This window comes from Pangasianodon hypophthalmus, chromosome 10 (assembly GCF_027358585.1).
Source record: "Pangasianodon hypophthalmus isolate fPanHyp1 chromosome 10, fPanHyp1.pri, whole genome shotgun sequence".
Lineage (NCBI taxonomy): Eukaryota > Metazoa > Chordata > Actinopteri > Siluriformes > Pangasiidae > Pangasianodon > Pangasianodon hypophthalmus.
Genome location: NC_069719.1, coordinates 20,694,496 through 20,708,026, shown reverse-complemented (window position 1 = coordinate 20,708,026; position 13,531 = coordinate 20,694,496). Strand labels below are relative to the sequence as shown.

The 13,531-nt window shown below is 38.0% G+C and overlaps 1 protein-coding gene across 2 annotated transcripts in view; it reads right to left on the bottom strand.

Moving 5' to 3' along the window:
• The window catches only part of fsip1 (fibrous sheath interacting protein 1), a 44,409-nt gene that overhangs the window by 3,086 nt on the left and 27,792 nt on the right, over positions 1–13,531 (bottom strand). For both annotated transcript variants that reach the window (XM_034307750.2, XM_053237625.1), the window contains exon 10: positions 11,443–11,568. In XM_034307750.2, coding sequence (XP_034163641.2) covers positions 11,443–11,568 — 126 coding nt within the window. The remainder of the gene's footprint in view (positions 1–11,442; positions 11,569–13,531) is intronic.

Here is a 13,531-nt window from a genome sequence, read left to right as displayed (position 1 = left end):
GGCATGTTAAATACTAGCCATTGGTGTGAAGTCTCTAGATCACAGCTTAAAACAAAAAGTATGATTCCTGCTTGCTGTGGGTGCCCACGTCTCCAGACATAATGCTGGGCTACACACTAAAACACAGTCAATGTTAGAGGTAAGTATGGGCACTATGCTAGTCTTAAATGCTAGTCTAATCATCAGATATGGAAAAGGAAAGGCTTTCTCTTAAAAAAAATCTATTTCTATTAAAAGATGATAACCATAGCTTATATAGACTTATATTTTGGGACAATAAAGTAAAACCAAAGAAACATTTCTACCCCCATGATGCACTAATTTGTTATGACATGCACTAGTGTATTTGCATAAGTTGAATTAAAGTTTAATTTAATTGAACTGAATTGATGTGAATTGAAATGATACAGAACGTTCTATGCCTTCAGTGGCCTGGAATATGAAATATTTTCTTTGGTAAACCATTCAAGTGTCTTTATTTAATAATTGTTGATATTTAACACAGCTATTGTCCTTCCAAACGACCTTGACAATCAAATTTATGATCAGAATTTCATAATTTAGTACTGGCTGAAAAATGGTCAGGGGGTTCTAATTTAGTTAGGGTGCTGTTAGGTGCATTTACCAAGTAAAACAGTTTGCTGTTTATGTGAACAGCTAGATGATATCTTACACAATTTGCCTTTTGTACATACTGTATAGGTATTATTATAAAATTGACAGACACTATGTGTTTAAGAATTCAACTAATTCAAAATTGGAACCTTTTTAGATTTTTGAGTCTTTAAGATTTGTTAGATGAGAATTAGAAGAAAATTAGAAGAAACTTGTTCAGTGGTCATGGCACAACTCAAATTGTTAGAGCTCAATTAACCAATTAACACTTTATGGTAATTTGTTTTTATGGTTGAGTTGTCTAATTTGATATGAATCCTAGGATTGTTTCTTTCCTTGTTGTGCTTCCACATTCATACTGATTCTGATTCAGCCAGCAACCTCAGCTGGGTTGTCTATGCTGCCTTTAATAAACACTAATGGCCCCATACTAAATCTAGATATAAAAATCTATATTTAATAAGATAACATTTACATCAACTTCATTCTCAAAGTCAGGTTTTGTGCATTTACTCATAGCCTTACACTGAAACCCTTTTCTGGATGAAACCAGCATATAAGAAATCTATGTCTAGATTACTGTGTAGAAAGCATGGGCTTTTATCTGAGGCATTAATCAAAGCCATCTGCTGTGCCCTGCAACAATTTCCTCTCTAAAAAGACAGAGTTTACCTTCTACGTTGTGGAAAAGTGTGGAAAAGTGTTATGAAACATAATGCTGGCACTTCAAAGGAGCTCTCCATCTGCATGTTTGATAGTAGTTTTGAGTCAGAGGGAAATGTAGCAGTATTTAGGTGTGAATCTAAAGCTCCTGCATGATGTTCTATATATATATATATATATATATATATATATATATATATATACACCGATCAGCCATAACATTATGACCACTGACAGGTGAAGTGAATAATATTGATTATCTCGTTACAATAGCACCTGTCAAGGGTTGAGATACATTAGGCAGCAAGTGACCAAGTTGATGTGTTGGAAACAGGAAAAATGGGCAAGCGTAACGATTAGAGAGACTTTGACAATGGCCAAATTGTGATGGCTAGATGACTGGGTCAGAGCATCTTTAAAACAGCAGGCCTTGTGGGGTGTTCCCGGTATGCAGTGGTTAGTACCTACCAAAAGTGGTCCAAGGAAGGACAACCAGTGAACTAGCGATGGGTCATGGGTGCCCAAGGCTCACTGATGCGCGTGGGGAGTGAAGGCTAGACCGTCTGGTCTGATCCCACAGAAGAGCTATCGTAGCACAAATTGCTGAAAAGTTAAAGCTGGCTATGATAGAAAGGTGTCAGAACACACAGTGCATCACAGATTGCTACGTCTGTGTAGCCACAGACCTGTCAGAGTGCCCATGCTGACCTCTATCCACTGCCAAAAGTGCCTACAATGGAGAGGTGAGCATCAGAACTGGACCACGGAGCAATGGAAGAAGGTGGCCTGGTCTGATACATCACATTTTCTTTTACATCATGTGGAAGGCCGGGTGTGTGTGCATCATTTACCTGGGGAAGAGATGGTACCAGCATGCACTATGGGAAGAACGCAAGCTGGTGGAGGCAGTGTGATGCTCTGGGCAATGTTCTGCTGGGAAACTCTGGGTCCTGGCATTAATGTGGATGTTACTTTGACACGTACCACCTACCTAACCATTGTTGCAGACCAAGTACTCCCCTTCAAGGCAATGGTATTCCCTAATGGCAGTGGCCTCTTTCAGCAGGATAATGCAGCCTGCCACAGTGCAAGAATTGTTCAGGAATGGTTTGAGGAACATGACAAAGAGTTCAAGGTGTTGACTTGGCCTCTAAATTGCCTAGATCTCAATCCAATCGAACATCTGTGGGGTGTGCTGGACATCAAGTGTGATCCATGGAGGCCCCACCTCGCAACTTTCAGGACTTAAAGGATCTGCTGTTAACATCTTTGTGCCAGATACCACAGCACACCTTCAGGGATCTAGTGGAGTCCATGCCTCGACGGGTCAGGGCTGTTTTGGCATCACAACCCCTGTCACCTGAACTAGCCACTTTACTCACAGGTTATTCTGTCCTCTGTATTATTCATACATCATATCATATTCACATCATATATTATTCATTATCATACCATATATATATGTTACTAAGGAATGTCACTACACACCAACCACCTATAGCAGTATTACCTTACATACAGGAATATCACAATAGACTTTACTCAACCTGGCAGAGCAAGCTGGCTATAGAGAAAAGACTTGCCTGAAGAATAGCCTGGAAAACAAGCTGCAAGAAAGCCTTTGCTGCATTGTGAGTGCTACTGAGCTGGAGGGCTGGCTAAAGTCCATGGAAGAAGGATTAGGCCAGAAGACTGGAGAAGCTGATTTATAAATTAGAAAAAAATGTCATTAAAAAATGTCATAGACATGGAAATAGCTACGGTAATCAATGTTAGATTATTTCAAGAGAAGCAACAAGCAACTGGAGAACATCTTCAAGCTCACTCCTATAACCTCAACTCTACTATCAATGCTGCACCCAATGGCCAGTTCTTCCACAACACCTCAACCAAGCTGCATCCTCAACAACCTAAGCTTTGAGACCATCAATCCAGTTCGAGTTAAGTCACATTCACTGAAAAATGTGAATATGTGTCTCAGATGAAAGTAAGAGAACTGCTACGGGCCATCTGTAGGAACTGTGACCCACAGTTGGTGAGTCTGCTGAGGAAAACAGCACAAACTCTGTATATGAGCTGGTGAGTTACACTGGACCATCATCTGACTGCTACAAAGGGTTACTTAAGTAAAGCACAGCAAGACGCTGCTGGAGAAAGACCACAACTACCCAAATCCTTTAAGCATGTTCCAGGTCATTCAAGGTCATTCCAAGTCACTTAGGTAAGAACACTAACTCTTCCACTTTTCATCCAAGAAACCTTCTGGGAGGTGAATAATGAAGCCAAAGAGGAATTTGCACCCAGCAGAGGACAGACCATGCTCTGTTCAACCTCAAGGTGCGACAGGCTTGGTCAAGCTTGACTGTGAACTGACCAATCACTACATTCTCCAGACTTTCTATATTATGAGCAACTGTAGGTTTAGACTCTCTAAAACACGCATGCATATTCCATGCCACAGGTGCAGGAAATCCTTGAGGCATGTGGCTTCAGAATATGAACAGAGATGCAGAAAAGAAGCAGTGTGAGCCTTCTTGGAGCTAGCAGGCTAGTACTACCAGTTCACCCTATGTTCTCTGAAAGTGTTGCAGCCCTTAACGCCCTCGAAAAGAAGAATGTTACCTGGGCATGGACATGGGAATGTAGGAGATCATGAGGACAATAAATATTCTCTGAAAACAGCCCATATCCCGATTCCACCTGATTTTACTAAAACCTTCCAGCTCCAGATTGATTCCAGTGATTGGGGTGCCATTTTTACTTTATTATTACTCTGTTTTTAATTTGCCAGCATTTAACCAGCTTTATCAGTGTTATGAGCACCTAGGTCCCTGGAGGACTAGTGGTTGGGCCACAGTGCTCTCGTTGCTACAGCCCAGGTTCGATTCCTGGCCAGGGAACCACGACAAAGCACTCTCAGTGCCGGTCCCAAGCCCAGATAAAATTGTTGAGGGTTGCGTCAGGAAGGGCACCCAGGGTAAAAACTGTGACAAATCAAATAGGCAGATCAATGATCTGCTGCTGCGACCCCTAACAATAGCAACTGAAAGAAGAAGAACAACAGCATCAGTGTGATGGGCTTCTATCTATCCTGCTTTGTTTTTTATGCATGCAAGTGAATTATATACTCAACAGAAAACCATCCAAATTCATTACAAGTCTGAAGTACCATTATTGTATCAAAATAACATCACATAAAAATTCATATACCAGTCAGCAATATCAATGCTGTTAAATACTAATAGCATTATCATAACAGGCTTTGCACTTTGCAAAAGGTGAGATTGCCTCTTCGGAATTCTTGCCACAAATATTCCATGTGCTTTTAGGCCACTCTATATACAATTCAATAATATAAATACTGTATAACACTGTAGAAGTGTGAAACTGTTTTTCACTGTTTTCTTCAGCTGGTGTGAAGCAAATTATCTAGATAAAGCTCTGTAGCAGGTCACAACAATAGCCATCTTCTAATATTTTAGAAGATTTACTTCAGTTTTTGAGTTTGTTATATTCCAGAAATATGAGAATAGTTCACTGGGCAAACTACCAGATCACTATTATAAACCTGGGATGCACCTAAAGTGCTGCTGTGAATCGAAATGGTGTCGTTTATGCAGCATATCTTTATAATTCTTCTATGATTTCTGAGAACATTTTCTTTTAATAATGATAAGGAACAATGATTTAAGAATGACAAAAACATGCATAACAGGCCTCATTTATCTTTTAGTAAATGTGTGTGTAAATTTTTGCATAAGCTAAAACAAATTAATAATTGCAGCCAGATTTACGAAAGTTTTAGAAACACTGATTTTCTTCGTACCTGCATGTGTGTATTGATCACCCCTAAACTGCAAAGTGTGTTCCTGACACAGTTTATTTGCACTACTGGTTTTTAAACCTCCTTGCCCTCATAAGCATGGTGAATGCTAAATCTTCCATCACCTATGGCATTTGTTTATGGCTTATGGCTATGCACTGACAGACCAGTCTGTCCTGTCCACACAAGCTTCTTAGATCTATTATGGCATTTCTCTTGTCATTATTAAATGACCAGGTTTTTTTGTCTTTATTTTTAGTTTTGTGTTGGTTCATTTTATTTTTCATATTCTTTATTTAATGCTAATAATAAAGTATAAAAATAAAGTATTAAAAGTAATTAAATTACTTGATTAATATAGATTTTTCATAGTCCCTGACTTAGTAAACGAGCATGAGGATGTGTTTTTGATAGAGTCTCCAAAGCACTTCTATAAGTTGCTCTGGATAAGGGCACTTGCTACGTGCTGTAAATGTAAATAAACTAGGAATTTAAACTAAAATTAAAATTAATGTGACATATTGCAGATATATAGTGCACATCAGAAATGCGCACCACTGTAAACTTGTTTGAAAGAACTGAAAAGACTAAAAAAAGAAGAAAAATCCTTTTTTACCTTTCCCTATGACCAAACATTTTGGGCTCATCTCTGTTTTCAACTGTTTTTGTGCAGTTTTTGACTTTATGGGAATTTTGCTGAAACCTTACAACCATCACCCCACAAGCTTCATGGATCTATTCTGTGAAGTTCAACATTAAGGTGAAAACCTCACACATACACGATTTCTTTTTTGTTTCATCTGGCGGGGTCCCTGAAGCTGGCAAGACTTCTAAAACAGAAATGTTTTGTTAGCTTTAGTGGAAATAAATTATTAAGTAGCATTAGTAGCAAAAAATGTTCCATCAACTTGCTTGAGCACAAGAATGAGGTTACCTGGATGTTACCTGCTGTATTTTGCACCAAACATTATGCTTTGATTTTAGACAAAATACCTCGAATTTACTCTCTTCAGACCACAAAATCTTTTTCCAAAAACTCTCAGATTTTCTAATATGGCCTTTCTCAGAAGTGACTTCCTTCTGGCCACTCTCACATAGGGGCCGGATCTGTGAAGAGCTAATGCTATTATTGTGGTTTGCACAAGTTCTCCTATTTCAGCCAGTGAGCTCTGTAACCCTTTCAGTGTCATATCTGGGCACTTCATGTGGGCACTTCTCTCACAATTGCCCTTCTTGCCAGACCACTCAGTCTTGGTAGTGTCTGGGTTGTGTGATATTTTTTCTGCTTTTTTTTTTTCATAATGGATTTCACAGTGCTCCTAGGAATGCTCAAAGATTTGCTGATGTTTTAATAACCTTCTCCATCTTTTTTCCTCCTAACAACTTTATCTCAGAGCTTCACAGGCATTTCCTTGGTCTTCACGACAGCAGGACTGATCTGATCTGCCATATTAGATTTGAGAACTTCCCCATAGTCAGAGATATTTATTGCAAGATTTGCAAGCATACAATTGGGCATAAGTGGATTTAAAATGAACAAAGACGTACCCTGTTTAATATACTGTGAGCTCTCGAAAATTAAATACTAGTCCTAATTTACTTTATTTCATTTTAATTCTGTAGAGAGTCACTTCAAAATGAACAAAAAAGTAATCACTGTGGGGGGATACTTTGTGGAGGCACTGTATTTTCTATGTCGAAATGGATTTATGTTTAGAAGAAGCCAAAGGTTGCTTTCAAACAGCAATGTCTGCTGACAACTGTACATGGGGGATTCATAATGGAATGGGCAGCCATCTGATGGAAATTATGACATCCAGGGAATGCTTTGCATGATTACATAACAGCCAACAAAAATGAGTCAGTTTTACAAGACCAGGAGCACCTATTGCGCAAACACACTTTCCTGATAATGATCCCATATTCCGGGATGATAATGTCCCAGTATGTACTGCTAAAATTAATTGACTGGCTTTAAGAACACCAGGATGAAGTCAAGTCAAGAGTAGCCCTACTTTTATAGGGTCATTGACATTAATATATTGTTACATGGTTCTGTTATTTTGATTAACCCTTTTATATGTGAAAAATGTTCCCAGATGTCTTTACTTTACTTTTTTACAAAACTGAACATGCCAAGTTGTGTGTCCTGACTACCAGTTAAATCACCGGCGTGTTATTCATGGTAACACATTCTTTTATGTTGTGGTAACACATTCTTTTATGTTGTGTTCATGTTGCTTAAAAAACCTAATCAGACAGACTTTGTACATTGTGGTCTATCGATCACAATAAATACCAATTATCAGGTTCCAGATTACTTTAAAGGCAAGACAGTATATCTAACCATCACTGTATACATGGTTCGACTGACAGTTTTTTAAACACCTGTATTACATGCATGCATACATAATATGAAGAATATTAAATCTGAAATCTGTAATATCATGTTATATATTGTCAGAAATATAATACATATTGCCTGGAATGTAATGCATTTTACATAAAAATGTAAATGATTAAAAAAAAAATGAAATCTGAAGAAAGGTTGTCACTATTACACTGTAAAATAAAAGCAGTAGGTTCCCAGATCTAGTCCAGCTGCAAAACCCAAATGCAGCATGAATAAAGCGTGGTTAAGTCTGAGTATATAACCAGCTGGAATGGACAAGGCTTTTCACCCTCTGCGTGTGATTTTAGGATTATAGGATAAGGGTAGGCTGTACTGTAGCGGTTTAGTTAGCTTTAACTGCACGGCACAGCATGACCAACCAACCCATCAACATTGCTCATAGAACCTGCATGGCTGGGGTTGATGCATATAAACGCAGATTGTTTCAAGCCAAGTGAACAGACCAAACTGTGACCTATGCAAATTTAATAAGCTCACATAGCGTGGTATGTTTCATAATTTAGCCGCAAACAAAAACGGAAGGCATTAATATTCTTTTGCAGCCTATAAATCTGAAATATGATTAGAGACCAGAGAGATTAGAGAGATGTTTATGGCTGTTTTCTCAAGCTTGACCTTAGACTAAACCACAGCCATTGTCCACAATAGATAAAAGTGCAATTCCTATAAGCAAGTCGAGTGCTTAACCATTTGGTTAATCTATCCTGAGACAGAAGAGAGGGCTTGCTGTCTTCCCATTAATGAAAAAGATATATAATCCAATCTATATTTAAGATTTACACACCATGTTTCCATAGATATATCAGAATGTCCGCATGTACACCATTTAAGAGACCATCTCGAACTTGGCTATATCTAAGCTAAATAATATATCAGCACGATTTTATTTGTTTCCAGAACAGCTGGATTAAGAAGGGCCTAGCCATACTTGAAACATGAAACATGATCTGGCAACCCGTGACAGAAACGTGCATTTTTCTTTGGGGAATACACTGCTTAACTGAGCAGCACCACAGCTACAGCATCACATAGTTTGGTTTAAGAATAAAATCGGCAATCATTCTGAGGCCGGCTATGGTAGACTATTGCACTGTTGTATTGTATTTGCTGATGTCTGAAGGGACCTCTGGGCCTACACAGGATTGTTTGATTGCTGTTTGTTTTGAGCAAATTAACTAATTTTGTGAGATGGCCACAGCACAGTATAAGATTGCACATATCAGAACATGTCTGAGATAATATGATAAATAGAATTATGTAGAATATATTGTACAGAATTTGGAGTGTGCAGGACATTTTTCGATACTGTGGTGGGCTCCGCAGTTCTGTACGCTGTAGTCTGCTGGGTGGGAGGCAGTACAGAGTTGGACAGGAAGAGACTGAACAAGCTGGTTAGGAGAGCCAGCTCTGTCCTGGGCTGCCCACTGGACTCTGTGGAGGAGGTGGGTGAGAGGAGGATGCTAGCCAAGCTGACATCTTTTATGAACGACACCTCTCACCCCCTGTATGGGACTGTGGAGACCCTGTGTAGCTCTTTCAGCAGTAGACTGCTACACCCCCAGTTTAGGAAGGAGCGCTACCGCAGGTCATTCAGACCAGTGCCTGTCAGACTTTACAACACCGCATTACAGTGATGTTCAAATGTGCAATATTTTATAATTTTATATAATTTTATTTCTTTTATTATTTCACTTTTCTTTCGTCCTATCATTAGTCTTTAATACCTGCACTTTAACTGTCTGTGAGCTGCTGTGATAAGTGAATTTCCCCACTGTGGGATCAATAAAGTTTATCTTATCTTATCTTATCTTATATTGAATACTTGACTAAATACTTGATTAAATTGCTCAGTGTTTGAGATTGCATTACTATTACTGAGATTGCATTAAAAAAAAACCTTGTCAACTATGCAGCATTAGGAGCAGTAATTCTGTTTCCTTTCTACTAGCGTTTACCAGCTGGCAAAGAAAGATCTACCAGCTTGACCTGCTACGCATGTACTTTGGCAGGTAGTAGCTGGTCAGACCAACCTGGATTTTTCAGCAGGGAAAATCTTATTTAGGAATGTCTTTCCAGTGATTATTTTAATAAACAGTCCATTTATTCTGCAGTTTAGCACTTATGTTTTTCTGTTGTGCATGTTGTAGGTTGTACTACATTATTATGGAAAGGTGTCCTGAAATTTACTGATGATTGAAAATACAAATTCTAATACTGCATTGTTTAAAAACTGAAAATGATGAAAATGCGCATAGGCTGCAAACATGCAGTGTGTCAATCTATAGCATTTGCACATAATCAGGCATTAGGGCTCATTTTTATAAGGCCACATCATACAAGCTCTGTGTCTTGCTTCTCCACCCCAGTCAAAATCTTCTGCATCTGTCCCTGTTTGTGAAGAAAGAAAAACTTGCTACTTAAAGTAGGCTCTAAAAGTCTCTTAAAGTCTTGTTTAGTAAGAGAGGTTGTGTCTGACAGGTCTATAATACAGGGTCATTAGAAGGACATTGTTGTCTTTCCTGGAATTGACTGCTGGAGTGTTGTAATAGGTTAACAATTTAGCCCTGCTGCCTTCCTGGATAATAACCTTTTCAGCCTTTTTTCACTTTTATTCTGTTACACGTGTTCATTAAACAAACAGAGAACAAATAAACAAACAAACAAATAAATTAAAAAGTGAGTTTACAGCCCCACAGCCCCTAAGAAACACAACAAAGGTTTCGACCAAAAACGGAAAAATCCTCACACTAATCAAGATCTGGGTAACATTTTCTACTTTCTCCACTACAGCACAGGCATAAATCAAACTGTGCGAACTGCTGTACATTGCCAGGTTTGGCCGACTTCTGTGTAACCAGGCAGCAAACAGAAGGCTTTTGGGAGCAGCTCTTGAGAAAGCCCTGTTTTGGCTAACCTGAATAAGTGGAACAACAGTAATGCTATAAAGTTAATCCATGCTTTTGAGTCTCATGTTCTTCTCTTGTTTGACTTTCGTATTTTAAACTTCTTCATAAAAGGCTTTTATTGTTATTTCCAATAATGTGCTCATTTTAAAGGCTGTGCAATTAAATCCCTAAACAAAGAACAATCCCATCTGATTCAAGCTCATATTTTGCTAATGTAGCAATATACAAGCATCAGAATGACATGTCATTCACCTTAACCATGTAAGTGAACACACTTGCGGCAACCTAGAAGAAAATTTGGACTAAATAAATAGGGTATGTATAGGGGTATACTGTATGATATGTCACAACCTTATTATATATGATGTATGATATTTTCCTATGTACAGAATTACAGAAAGATTAGCATTCTGACTTGCTACTGAATTTGAGTCATAAATATCCAAAACAAAGGCATCAACCAGAACATTCCAACCAGTGAGACATGGCAACTTGTTTTGCGAGTTAACAGCAAAAAAAAAAAAAAAATAGTGCATTTACTTTAAAAAATGTTTCTAAGAAATATGAAGATCAATCTGTTTAACCACAAATATTTGATAAGCGCAATGAAGAAAACCTTCAACACAGCCAAAGAATTTGTTGGGTTGGGTATTTTTGTTGATGCCTCCTCATAATATACAAACTTAATATGCTAAATTTACATTTTGACTTGAATAGTTAAAAATGCATTACCCCTAGCAGTATAGGATCTGGTGTTAATTAGGGCCGTCCCACCTTCCCAGCATTTCCACTTAGTGGTAAAACATGTCTAGACAGTATTGACCAATAAACTAAGGCTAAGTGTATGATGACATGGCCCAGGTTCTTTTAAAAAAAAAAAGAAAAAAAAACTATATGTGCATGTTGTCTTACACTCAATGAGATGTATACCTTCAGCATCACATGTTTACAGTGCAAGTGTCTGGTGTGGCTCAGTGTGTGTTTCTCCTTGTTTGATTGAAGCATAGCCTCTTTGAACTCACATCTGGGTGTTGTCTCTGTGTGAGGAGCTGCAGCTGCTGCTGGATTTCACACAGACACTCCTCCTGCTCTCTCGACTCCTTCATGTCCCGCAGGACCCTCTCGCCCAGTTCTCCAGGTTTTTTATCCTGACATTCAGCAGACAAAAATCCTTTGTTAACATTCACTGAGACACTGTTTGTGTTCTTCTAAATCTTTCCTGAATAATATTAGAAATGGTTTAACTGTCTGCCTGCAATGAATGTCACAAAGCTCAAAAAATAACTTTTAACTTTTAAGAATAAAAATATAACAGAATCCAAATATATAGCATATTCATGACATCAATTTTCAAAAGTGTTTTCTACAGTCAAATGATAGTCAGAATGAAGTGACTTTCTCCTTTTTAGTTCGCTAACAGACATAGAACTGGCATGAAATGTTCAGCCTTAAATCTAGAGTACGTCCAGTGGCAGCACGGCAGTTATGTTTCGTTGATAGTAACCGTAAGACTGTGTGTTCAACCCCAATGTCTGCCAAGAGGAGCAAGTGCCTTAACCCTTAACTGCTCAGGATTGTTTTTTTTTTCTTGCACATCACTTTGTTTAAAACGTATAAATATAATGTAAATGTAGATTAGGTTTATGTACAAAGGAATTTACCTACAGTCCCCTATACTGGAAATACAGTCCGCAAGTATTGAAATGGCAAGGCCAATTATTTTGTTTATACAATACACTGAAGACATTTGGGTTTGAGATGGAATAAAAAGAATATTAGATGATAGATCAGAATTTCAGCTTTGATTTCCTACATCTACATGTGTTAAACAACTTAGAGCATGTCACCTTTTGTTTTGTTTGGTGATCATAAATATTGGAACATGTAACCGACAGGTGTGCCCTGTTAGATTGATTGTTTAAACAGATAATAGTTCTGAATGACTACTCTTGGTTTGAGCCCTGGGTTTCGCCTGTAAAGATTGTGTTTGTTGTTAAAAAGGATAAACCAACATGAAGACCAGAGAGCTGTCTTTGGGAGAAAAGCAAGCCATTTTAAAGCTAAGAAAAGAGGAAAAGAGGGATGTTCTGGAACCAAGATTAACCTCTACCAAAGTGATAGAAAGGCTAAAGTGTGGAGAAAGAAAGGATCTGCTTGTGATCCAAAACATACAAGCTCATCGGTCACGCACAGTGGAGGTAGTATCATGGCTTGGGCTTGCCTGGCTGCTTCTGGAACAAGCTCATTAAACTTTGTTGATTACCATTTCATGATGGTAGCAGTAGAATGAATTCAGGAGTCTACAGAAACATACTGTCTGCCAATTTACAGAGAAATGCGTCCAATATAATTGGGAGGAACTTCATCATACAGCAAGATAATGACCCATAACACACTGCCAACACAACAATGGACTTCATCTGGGGAAGTAAGTATAGGATTTTAGACTGGCCAAGTCAATCATCAGCTCTTAACCCAATTGAGCATGCACTTCACCTCCTGAAGAGAGAAGGGAAGAAATCCCCCAAAACAAACAACAACTGAAAGAAGCTGCGGTACAAGCCTGGAAAATCATCACACAAGAAGAATGCACCAGTTTGGTGACGTCAGTGGGTCGCTGGCTTGATGCAGTTATTGAAAGCAAGGGATATACAACCAAACATTAAGTGTAATTTACTTAAATTTACTTTAAGACTATCTGTTCCTATACTTTTGCTCACCTAAAAAATAGGTGATCTGCCACAAAAGGTGCCACATTCTAAGTTGTTTAACATGTAATATTAAAATGTAACATGTAATATAAGATGTAAATGTGAGGAAATGATGCTGAAATTCTCATCTATTATCTTATATTCATCTTTTGACCTCAAACTCAAGAGTTTTCAGTGAATAACAAAAATCTTGCTGTTCCAATACTTTCAGAGGGGACTGTACATCATCTTCCAACACACTTCATAATTTAAGATAGAAAAACTAAAACAAGCAGTTCTGATTATTGAAAGATCTTATGTGCAGGCTGTTCTTTCACTCTCCCTGGAGTGTTAATTAGAAGTGCTGATTTAAAAAAAAAAAAAATATATATATATATATATATATATATATATATATATA